The following is an 11,864-nucleotide window of genomic DNA, read 5'->3' as shown; positions in this document are numbered from 1 at the left end:
AACAACATGGTAAATTTAGGCAACAAAACTACTTGGGTATGTTTAATTAAGTACAGAAGTTAAGTATACAGGTCTCCTTGGTGAAACACCAGCTTCTGTTTGATCTCCTCCATTAAGTTACCTCAGAGTATGACTTAAAAGTTTTTTTTTTACCTTTGATTTTACCTAGAAGTCCCATTAAGACCAAAAATGTATTTTACAATAGAGAGCTATCCATTGCAGAAGCCATACACAATCACAACACAGTGAAACGACAAAAACAACATGATACAGTAACAATTAAACAGAATAATAGCTGTTAAACACATTGGCCACTACAATCTTTATGATGCCCTTGAATTCATGAACGGATATGAATGTCCCCAACTTTAAATATATTTTTTAATTATTACATGCCCAAGCTGAGAGAAGGAACATTTGGTTCCCCTGATCTATCAAAACCTGGGGTCCCTTAAAAAGATACAACTTGGAGGAGCATAGCTGGTAATAATCAGAGCTAAAACAGATAAGGGTACATATGTAAGGTAGTAATGCTTTATGAATCAAAATATAGTAATGATGTTGTCGGCGAGTCAACAATGTTCAACTCACCAAATCATAAACAATAGAATGCAGAGTAAACGTCAGTAAACTCACACTGAAGGAGAGGGGAAGTCCTCATATCCTCCTACAGCACAGGAGATGCTGTCTGAAGGATAAAAGTAGGCTGAGTACGAAATAGAAGTTTGTCCCAAAATCTTCTGTCCATTCTTGTACCAGACGTAGTGAAGATGACCAGGAGGAAGACAGCTGCTCTGACACGTCAACACTGCCCGGTGATGAGACTGGAAGACAGCTAATCTGTTCACCTGAACCTGGAGATCTGAGTATGTGGAAAAAGGAACAGAAGTCAGAATTTTACACTGAACAATCATCATACACACACACACACATATAAACAAACAAGACATTCAAAACACGTTGGAAACGAAATTACTAAATATTCAGATGAAAAAGTTACCTGTGACGGACAGAGAGACTCCAGTATCACCAGTATACTTCCCACCTGGTTGGTTTGTAGTGAACCTGAACTTGTACTCAGCTGAGTCGCTCTCTCTCACGTTTGTGATTGTCAGAGTGCAGTAGTTGTTTCCACAGTGAGACTGCACACGACCTGAATACTCCGGGTCCGTTCTCAGATCCACAAAAACATCATTACTCTCTTTAGTGAACCAAAATGTTTCCTCAACTCTGGCTTCACGGTGATTTATTCTGGATGGATATGTGTAGCTGCAGCGTATTTCCACTGTGGATCCTTTTACAGCACAGATCTTAGAAGAGGTGTAAGTCACTCTCCGACCTTGAATCACTGTAACAGTTCTTCCTCCATACTGTCAGTAGCTCCATACTCCCTGTCACTCTGTCTCACTCACCTAATTGACTCACTCTGTTCACCTGCCTGTCACTCTCTCTCAGTTCACTCCGGCCACTCCCAGTTCCACTTCCAGCTCACAGCCCAGCCCCTCTCTCTCTCACCACACCATCCCTCACTCATCTAATCAGCCTCATGCAGTGCACCTGTCTGCCACACCCACCTCATCAGCACAATCCCTCTCACCTGCTCACTCTGCTGCACCTACACCCTGCAGTGTTTAAACCCCAGTCAGTCACACACTCGCTGCCAGATCGTTCGTTGCATTTATATCAGACCTTCCAGCAATTTCCCGTGGACTGATTTCCCGTTGCCGACCCTGCCTGTCTGCTGTGTGCTCAGCTTTAAATAAAGCTCCAGAACTTTATCCGTCTCCTGGTCGTACTGCTTTTGGGTCCACACCACATCTGTGACAAACAGACGATTCATGACATCAGAGAACAGTTCTACTTCTTATCGACAGCAAAGATGTTTTGCAGTCAGTCATAGAAACATACTTGTCTCCAACTACAACTTAACAAGAAGACAATACTTCAGTAATAATCAGTTTTTATTGATATCACAGGATATGCATCACTTTTCATTGCCAAAAAAATAATTCATATTTACTTATTCCAAATGTTTATTACATGCACTGCTCTCTTGTCCTTTAATTTGATTATACCTGACTTGAACATTCATACTGACAATATTCTTTCACTCATTTTATTTAACATTTCTAAATCCTTTAACCTTGTACAGCACGTCCCACACAACCACGTCTTACACACATCTCTTAATTCCCTGAACAAGATTGATTTAGCCTCTGACCATAAATGTACCGCCTTTGATGCACCCTTACCACCAATGACGTTTTGGCAATTCCACTTTGAGAAAAGAGGAACAAGACAAAAATATCTTCTACAGTAGTGTCACACTTCAATCATGCTCAGAACACGGTTCACACAATCAAAGGTTAGTTTGTAAAGTTCAAACCCAAGTAAAGCTGTCCTTGTACTTTACTTAAATGTTCAAAAGTATCTTCAACTTTAATAAGATGGCTGTGTCGTCTGAAAGCAGAAGACTGAATGTACGTTGATAAAAATACAGCCAACTTCCTTCCTCTTTACATTATTTATATAGATGAGCTCGTAGATTAAAATCACACAATCAAAGGTTAGTTTGTAAAGTTCAAACCCAAGTAAAGCTGTCCTTGTACTTTACTTAAATGTTCAAAAGTATCATGTGCAATGTGTCAGATCTGGACAAAACTTTAGTCTCAAACATTCAAATAAAGGAGCTAACATCATCAACAGAGTGTGAAGAGGTTACAGTGGTGACGTTACGTTGAAGTCGTCTGTGTGTTGTGTTAAAGAGATATCTGAAGACGTCCAGAGTTTTAAAAACAGGCACTGCATCACTTCACAAGTCAGATCTCTGAACATGATGACCGGAGAATCATTAGTTAAATGTTCACTTTGTGTAAATATCCTACAACATGAATGTAGAAATACAGTACCTGGTACAGTGAGGAAGAGGACGACAAATCCACTCACTGCTGCTGTTAAACTCATAGCTGCTCCTCTGGATTCTCTGAGAGACTTGTCACAGCCCGACTTAGAGGCTGGAACAAGAAGGGGAGACGGGCGAGCCGGCTGCCAAGAAAAGCATTTTTATTTTCTTGCTTAACACAAATGAACAATATAAAGTGTAGTTATCAGTCCTGAGGTGCATGTATGGGTGTGTGTGACAAAGTATATTAGTAAACAGAATGAAGAACGCTGTAATGCAAAGTGGCAGGAAGGATGTCCTCCCCCAGCCCCGAGAGGCTGCCAAATGAGGGTATTTATGGCAGAGCCACACCGGCTCAGGTGTGGCTCACCCAGCTGAAGACCCTCCAATCAGCATGAGACAAACCCAACAAAACAGCAGCGACACCTAGTGCATGGGAGGAGGGTCGTCACAGACTTCAGAGTGAATAAAACATGTCTGCAGGTAAATAAGATACTTATGTAGTAATGGAGTCACATCAGAAAACACTTCATGAGGAAGGGTGCTGTCTTAATAAGATAGCTGTGTCGTCTGAAAGCAGAAGACTGAATGTACTTTGATAAAAATACAGCCAACTTCCTTCCTCTTTACATTATTTATATAGATGAGCTCGTAGATTAAAATTGAATCTAAGAACTAACTTTGCAAAGGTTAACTGCTCAAAGTTGTAGCGGGTGTGACTGTAACTGGTGTGGTGTGGACCCAAAAGCAGTACGAGAACTCCTCCGAGGCCGCAGAGTCAGAATCCTCAAAGGCTGAGGTAAGGCGGACAGGCAGAACCCCTCTGGAGGTCGGCCACGGGGACGACCAGGCCGACGGGGCCTCTCTGGAGGTCGGACAAGGGTCTCAAGACTGGGGCTCTGGCAACACGGTCTCTCGGGCAGGGGGACGCTGCGGCCCAGCGCAGACGGGAGCAGGGGAGAGCTGCGGCACAAAAGCAGTACGACTGAGAGAGTAATGTTCAGAAGCTTTATGTAAAGCGGAACACACAGTAGACAAACAGACTCACGTGGTGGATTCCTATCAGCAGAGCGCCGAGAGGAAGCGGAGGCTAATCTGGTGGTCGGGGACAGAAGGCTGAGTCGTTTACCGGGGCACAGGCAAGGCAGGGAAGTCCAGACAGGCAGCGTCTGGGAAATCAGTCCAAGGGACTTTTTCATCTTAATATTTAGTCATTTCGTTTTCAAAGTCTTTTGAATGGAAGGTCTGGCATGAATGTGGAGAACGATCTGGCAGCGAGTGTTTGTGAGACAGAGGTTTAAATACTAAGTGAGCAGGTGAGAGTGATTGCGCTGATGAGGTGGGCGTGGCAGACAGGTGCACTGAGTAATACTGATTAGGTGAGTGAGGGATGGTGTGGTGAGAGAGAAGGGGCTGGGCTGTGAGTGGCTGAAGTGAACTGAGAGACAGAGTGACGGGGAGTGAGAGAGCTAATGACAGGAGTGTATGGAAGTAGAACTGTGACAAAAGTAATCTCTTTGTGTGAGAAACTAGTTCAGAACACCACACTCAGCCATTAAAAGGCCATTTAGAAGGAGATTGTTTTCTTAAGTGTGCTCACCATTTAGGGGCTGAAAAGTAATCATTAGTATCTATCTGAGTATTAGAAGTATCAAAATACTGGTAAAAGGTAGATTAAAGGTGATTTGAAAAGAATTAATGTTACAAAATCACGTTCAAGATAAGACTTCATTGATCCCCAGAGGGAAATTCACATGTAACGGCAGCACAAGAGACAGACTACTAAGAGGAAAGAAAAACAGATGAAGAACCTGTTTGAATGGAATAAGTGCAAATACTGACTCATCAGGTCTTTTTAGTCTAACTACTATTTTGTTTTTTATTCAAGCAAAACAGAACTTTTTAGTACAAAATGCAAATTCACAGTGTTGAACGTATATACAAGTAGAGAAAAAAAAAACACACCAGCCTGAAGTATATGTATGAAAAAGAAGCATGTAGATGACTGTAATGAGCAGGTGAGGCAGTAGAAATAATTTACAAAATTAGAACAGTAATACTGATATTTGACTTACAATAAAACCAGCTGGGATAAAACTGGTAAAAGAAAAAGAAAAGAAGAAGAAGAACGTGGTGGAGATATATTGTAAATACAGGAGTGTACATTCTCTGTTTTCAGTTCAATGTAACTCTTTACTAATATCTAGTGGCAACAGTTATGAACTACAACTAGATCAGCAAACACATGTTCCCCTCCAATAGTAAAACTGCACATCAATATACTGTGACTTACTGTCATTTACATTAAATGTATAAGAGATATCAGGTGAGCTTTAATACCTTATAGAAGTCTTCCAGCATTTCAAGGTCACAGTTTTAACGTTGAGGATTACACTACCTCTCTGTCATCTCATCATGCACGCTGGTTTAATGTGAAAAGGGAGATGTTTTCACATTGAAATTACTTTAATATTAGCAATTTGCAAGTTTTTACCACTTCAGGTGGTACTTTTGGTGGCACTAAACTCAGTTTTTATCCTCTTTTCCCAAAATCAGTTGTTACTCCACTTTGGTCCAGAGAGAAATATCTTACCTGGATTGTCATAGTAATAAAAATAATAATAATAATCATAATAATAATAATATTTAGTATTGTTATTTTATTATAATAATTAGTATTGTTATACAATAATCATAATGATAATTATTCTTATTCTTATTATTAGTTCTAAATATATATATTAATAAATCAATAATTATTTAATTGAAATACATTTTATGAACATAGAACATATAAATTATGAATATATATATGTATATATTTATATGTATAGAGGTGTAGACTCTGTGGTCATCAGTTTTTGTTGACGGTGCTGTACAATGCAGCTGGATCCTCTCCAGCTCTGATTCTGAGAAAAAAAAAAAGGTGATTCTTAAGATACATTATGAAATATTATCATTCTCATTAGCAGTAATGAAAGGAATGTAAAAGCAGTTCATTAATATCAAAGTTCTCTCATTGGAAGTGAGATTAATGTTCCTGTGTGAGGAGCTGCTCACCTCGGGGCTCTGATGAACTTGACGGCGGCGTATTCAGCCCCTTCCTGTTGCTCCGTGTGTCTGAGGGGCTGAGCTGGCCTGATGTTGGAGTAGAGAGGATCTGCCTGGTGGTTGGAGAAGTGGATGCTGGCGTGGACTGCTCCTCCTGCTGTCCCTGATCAGGTAGACACAGCAGAGGCAAAGTTACTTTCAGCTGTTCGAAACCGGTGTTTTTGTTTTTTTAAGTTATATAAGAGATGTTTGTGACGCGTTTTCTGTACTTATGTTACATTGTTTACGTACGAATCTAAATTAGTTCACATAGTTATTTAAAGCCTAATAATGATGTTTTTCTCGTGAACCTAACTAAGTGGTTTTGTTGCCTCAACATAATCGCTATCGTTGCACACGAACAAAGTGCTGCTAAGTGACACACAAAAAGCGGTTTAAATGTTGTTCTGTTATAAGCCTTCCCTTGAGATCGGGTTGAATGGAAATGGAAAAGGTTTTTTTTGTACTAAACTAATAAACGTAACTATTCTTCCCTGTTCCCTGTTGTCCCGTCTCTCTTCAAGTTCAGACGAGTCCCTGGAAGCCCCCTTTTTTCTGTTTGGAATAATTAATGAAAAATAAATACATGATTGAATGTTTTCCTTCTGACAAACTGACTTTTAATGGTTTGACAATCAACGAATCACTGAATCAGAAATGCTCACCTAATCCACAGGAAGACAGAGAGGGATAACACAGCCAGGAGAACAGCAGTGATTGTTCCAGCAGCTGTATATTTCCATGATCCTGAGAAATGGAGATATAAAGAAAACACAGTTTATTTCGGGTGTTACAGCAATTTTGGGCCCATTGGTGCCATAGAGTGAGATATGACAAATCAGTGCATGTGTGCATATTACATCCATGGTGTTCCATTTTTTTTATTATGGTCTGATCAGCCTATAAACTTGCCATTTCCATCAAGTTTGTATGTCTTGCACCAATGTAAGAGAGGTGGTGGAGGGGCCATTTTCTTATTATACTCCCATGAGTGCAACATCCAATTAGTGCGTCAAAGCTTTTTTCTTCCAAGTTATGATGGTTGGAGAGTGGTTTGCCACTATTCAGAGATATTCCACAAAGCTAAACCAAACATCAAATATAAATGCCTGCATTTCTGAAGCCTCATCAGTTTGAGGCACACTGGTGGTCAAAGTCTATTGAAGTCAAAAGGACAATATCATCTGCAAACAGTCGAAATGCACCCAAATACCAGTGAAAGGGGACTTAACAGATCTTGGCTCTATCTTGATATTCTGTCCTCAGGGTATTATGAATAGGAGAGATGACAACAAAGAAGTCTAAGGCCACATTAGATGTGTTTGATGAAAGTTCAACAATAAACACAGCTCTCGCTCTGAGTGCATATAGAGTGAGAACATGTGAACAAGACAATTAAATTCGTACGAGCCCTTTAATATGTAACACAGTGAAAATAATGAGATGAAATATGTACTGTTCTTCCTGGATCTGCGATTATTTTCCAGCTGTCTGTTAGCTCTAACAACAGCCATGCAATGTATCCTCACATAAAGGGTTGTATGATATCTTGCGTAAAGTTAGTAATTCTTTGTGATTTTTCCTACACAATTTAGCATCACATGTTAGTTTCCGCTCATTCCATGCATGCAGCCTTATCAAATAAACTTCCCTCTTCACAGGAAACTCAGTTAGGTTAAGTTAAACAAATCTACTTGGTTAGTTTCAGGAAAAGGACATCCTTTGGGTTAAAATAACCACGAAAGTGGCGGTACTGAAGTACACAAGTTACTGTCCAAAACATCAAATCTGACTTCTCGTTTCACACGGGGAACGAACAGCGGTTTCCTGGCCGAAAGATCACAGTTTGTAAAACTCATCCACCTCACCTCCCACCAGCCAAATGTGTGCTTTAGTGGTCTTTATACTTCCTTGTTGACGATTACATATGACAATATTTGGATTTCTACATTTTAAGGCACATTGTTTTTCATAGGTATTGCTAAGAATGCCGGATAATATCAGCCAAGTGATTCTTTTCACCTGAAATTGAGGAGTAACATAAGTAAAGGTTAAATACAAGTGGATGCCACATTAAGTCACATGATGTTTTATGACTTCAGGTGATGAACATGTGTGACTGATTGCAAAATCTCACCTGCTACAACCATCAGATGTAAGGTGGAGTTACTACGTCCTCTGTTGTTCTGGGCTTCACAGGAATAATTCCCACTGTGTTCAGCTCTGAAGTCAGTGATGGTGAAGATCTGTCCTGATGCTTTTGGTGAGTCTTCACCCTCCTTGTACCAGGTGTAGTTAGCTGCTGGGTTAGCATCACTGCTACAGGTCAGAGTCACTGAACTGCCCTCCACTATCTCATCAGAGGGACTCACTGACACAGAGGGAAGCTTTGGAGCATCTGGAGATGTAGAGAGACTCATGTTATTCAAATGTGATGTGTGTGTTAAATGCTAAAATGGCTTTATTACATGTTGCATTTTGGATGAATGTATTTTATGAACAGAAACCTTTTAGCGCTATCGTCTGTCAACCTTAACAACAAGATTATAGTCAATATTAATTTCACAAAACTTCTCTGGTGAGAGTTCTTTACTAAATAAATAACATTTGAAAATGATACATGGAACATCTCCCTCACTGCTGGGTCACCAGGACACCAGATGTGATTATGTTTTGTACTCACACTGGACATCTACTGATAGAGACGATGACATGATCTCTCCATGTGGATTCTCAGACTTGCAGTAGTAGATCCCTCTGTCCTCAGAGCTGATGGGGGAGAAATGATGAATGCCTTCTGGACTTTGATGCTGTGTTTGGTTCTCCTTGTACCAGGTGTAGTTAGCTGCTGGGTTAGCATCACTGCTACAGGTCAGAGTCACTGATCTGCCCTCCACTATCTCATCAGAGGGACTCACTGACACAGAGGAAGCTTTGGAGCATCTGTATATGAATATAGATTATTACAAGTTGATCAAAAGCATCTTTATTTTCTTGTTCTTGTTGACAGATTGATTGTCTGTGTTGCTTAAAGCCTGTATTGTACTCACATTTCACATTAATAGAGATGTGTTCAGATCTTTCGTCCCCAGCTGGTTCTCAGCTGTGCAGTAATACTGTCCAGAGTCAGAGGACTGGATGGAGCTGAAGACGAGCTGAGGTTCTTTACTGAGAGGAGGAGACGATGAATATCCATTCTTCTTGTACCAGGTGTAGTTAGCTGCTGGGTTAGCATCACTGCTACAGGTCAGAGTCACTGAACTGCCCTCCACTATCTCATCAGAGGGACTCACTGACACAGAGGGAAGCTTTGGAGCATCTGGAGGAGAAATTAGAATACATTAACTTCAAGATGTGAATTTTATGAATGAGAGAGTTTAAATTTTAATAGTTTGATTATTGCCGCTGTCCAGCGTGCTGATCCTGGAGCCTAAACTTAAAGGGATATTCATAAATGAAATATTTTCTTCTTACCCGTAGTGCTATTTATTCATCTAGATAGTTTTGGTCTGAGTTGCCTATTGTTGGAGATACCATTCGTTGAGATGTCTGTTTTATCTTGAAATGGAACTTAATCCAACTCTCAAAGAGCCAAAAGATTCAAATGAAAAATGAAACATTAATGTTTCTTTCCAGAAATCATGACCCGGTTACTAAAGTTAATTCGCAGACCTCGTTTTCTGCACTTCTAGCGGAAGAGTAACATACATTTCTATTGTTCCTTTTTTAATTTTCCATTTACTAATTAAGTCACTTTTTCTGGGTAAACCCATCCAACATTTCTTTATGTTTGGAGCTAAAAAAAAAGGATTTGAAGGATTGAAAACCCCTCCTCGGTCAGAATTCATATTTATGTTAAAGATGAACTAAAAATGTGTAAGAGCTGAAAATGAACTTAATAGTTTTAAGACTGTTTGGGTGTAACTCACATACTGAAGGAGAGGGGAACATCTCGTATCCACTTATAGCACAAGAATAGTTGTCTGCTGGATTTAATGGGCTGTGAAGAAAATAAACTGTTTCTTCCTTCCTTTTCTGTCCATTCTTGTACCAGATGTAAGACGAATGATCAGGCAGCTGACACTTAGTGTGACATGTTAGCTCTGTCCAGGTAGAATGGACTGTTGGTCTCCTCACATTTATCTGGAGCTGTGGATCTGTGATAAACCAACAGAGCCGTTATTTTAGAATCAACTATCGACATACAAAAAGAAAGAAGAAATGCAAACACAAGCCGATAGTAATGTTTCCTATCAAACATTTAAAACGCAAATGTTACCTGTGACAGACAAAGTGACTCCAGTATCACCAGTATACTTCCCACCTGATTGGTTTGTAGTGAACATGAACTTGTACTCAGCTGAGTCGCTCTCTCTCAGGTTTGTGATTGTCAGAGTGCAGTAGTTCTTATCACACTGGGTCTGCACACGTCCTGAGTACTCTGAGTCTGTTGTCAGATCCACAGGTCGACCACCATTTGTGTTAGTAAACCAGAATGTTTTGTGAACAGCTTGGTTTGTCATGGATGGGTGTATGCAGCGCATTTTAACTGTTGCTCCTTTAAAGGCACAGACCTCAGTAGGAGTGTAGGTCACTCTCCAGGCATTAGGACTCTGTATCACTGTAACACAGAGCACATCAGGAACCACAGTCAGAATAACATCAGAAGACCAGTTTGTTCTCATTCCAAGGGCGTCAAAACCATCGCTGTATGAGATGCCCCAGGCTTTTAAGCAACTACAGTGTAAACTCCTCCACATCATGATTAGTAACCCAGAGAAAGGAAGTATAAAGAGAGAAAATCCACACAGGGCAAGTCGGTCTAATAAACCCAGGACTTTCATCCAGGAGACCTCTTTTCATGTCCCATATGAAACGAAAAGTAAACGTTGATATTTAGTCCCATGAGGCATTGGTGCCATTAGTCACAGGGGCTAATGAGTCTTATCACATGATTGGTTTGTCACTCACTAGTCACGTGGTTGTTACTCAGAAGAATAAGATAAGATAATCCTCTTTCCTAAACTTTGAAAAAAACGAATTTATTTTGTAAAGACTCTACGCATGCAACAAGTCAAAATTGACACACAAGTCTGTGTTGGAAACCAACAACTTGGTGTCCGTCTTTGTGTTCACAATGAAAATTTCACGGTTTATTTTTAACACAAATCAAACAGTAGTTCACTCACTAGTGTTTATTTTTAATTCAAAAACTTTAACCACGTGGTTGTTACTCAGAAGGACATCATAATTAGAGGCAACAACACTTCTTAGTTAGGTTAAGAAAAATATCTGGGTTAAAATAACAATGAAGGGGATGTCACTTAGGTACAGAAGTTACGGGACAAATAAATCAACGTTGACTTCTTGTTTGTAAAACATTGCATTGTAAATTACTACATGCCCAAGGTTAATAGTAGGAGAATGCTGTCCCACCCAGATGGGTTAACACTTAGGTTTTAAGAAGTAACAAGTTGGAGGAGCATAGCTGGTAAATATCAGAGCTAAGATGGAGAACAGTACATAGGTAAGCTAGTATTCCTTCATGAATAAAAATATAGCAATGATGTTGTTGGCGAGTCAACAATGTTCAACCCACCAAATCATAAACAATAGAATGCAGAGTAACGTCAACGTACGTAAACTTACACACTGAAGGAGAGGGAAGTCCTCATATCCTCCTACAGCACAGGAGATTCTGTCTGAAGGATAAAAGTAGCCTGAGTACGAAATAGAAGTTTCTCTCCAAATCTTCTGTCCATTGTTGTACCAGACGTAGTGAGGATGACCAGGAGGAAAACAGCTGCTCTGACACATCAACTTTGCCCAGTTAGAATACTGGTAGACCAGTAATCTGTTCACCTGAACCTGG

The 11,864-nt window shown here is 40.1% G+C and overlaps 2 protein-coding genes across 2 annotated transcripts; both read right to left on the bottom strand.

Annotated features, from left to right (window-relative positions):
- Positions 1-7,973: 7,973 nt before the first annotated feature.
- LOC129114900 (B-cell receptor CD22-like) lies at positions 7,974-8,890 on the bottom strand. The gene is made up of 3 exons (XM_054626783.1): positions 8,676-8,890; positions 8,130-8,390; positions 7,974-8,014 (listed from the first exon to the last, which is right to left on the bottom strand). The coding sequence occupies exons 1-3, from the start codon at positions 8,704-8,706 to the stop codon at positions 7,974-7,976; spliced, it is 333 nt and encodes a 110-aa protein (XP_054482758.1). The 5' UTR covers positions 8,707-8,890.
- Positions 8,891-9,045: 155 nt separating this feature from the next.
- Positions 9,046-10,613, bottom strand: LOC129114899 (B-cell receptor CD22-like; the record flags this gene model as incomplete). Its single annotated transcript, XM_054626782.1, has 3 exons — positions 9,046-9,311; positions 9,922-10,149; positions 10,272-10,613. Coding segments are annotated over 3 exons (836 nt in total), but the record flags the coding sequence as incomplete, so codon positions are not given.
- Between the last annotated feature and the right edge of the window lie 1,251 nt (positions 10,614-11,864).

The sequence above is a fragment of the Anoplopoma fimbria genome, unplaced genomic scaffold (genome assembly GCF_027596085.1).
Source record: "Anoplopoma fimbria isolate UVic2021 breed Golden Eagle Sablefish unplaced genomic scaffold, Afim_UVic_2022 Un_contig_10914_pilon_pilon, whole genome shotgun sequence".
Lineage (NCBI taxonomy): Eukaryota > Metazoa > Chordata > Actinopteri > Perciformes > Anoplopomatidae > Anoplopoma > Anoplopoma fimbria.
This window is presented reverse-complemented; position numbering and strand designations above follow the sequence as displayed.

Coding starts and splice junctions, on each gene's coding strand:
- LOC129114900 (XM_054626783.1), bottom strand. CDS start 8,706: ATGTCATCGTCTCTATCAGTAGATGTCCAGT. Junction 8,391..8,675: donor TCTATCAGTAGATGTCCAGT/GTGAGTACAAAA, acceptor CTACATCTCCAG/ATGCTCCAAAGCTTCCCTCT. Junction 8,015..8,129: donor ACATCTGATGGTTGTAGCAG/GTGAGATTTTGC, acceptor CCTCAATTTCAG/GTGAAAAGAATCACTTGGCT.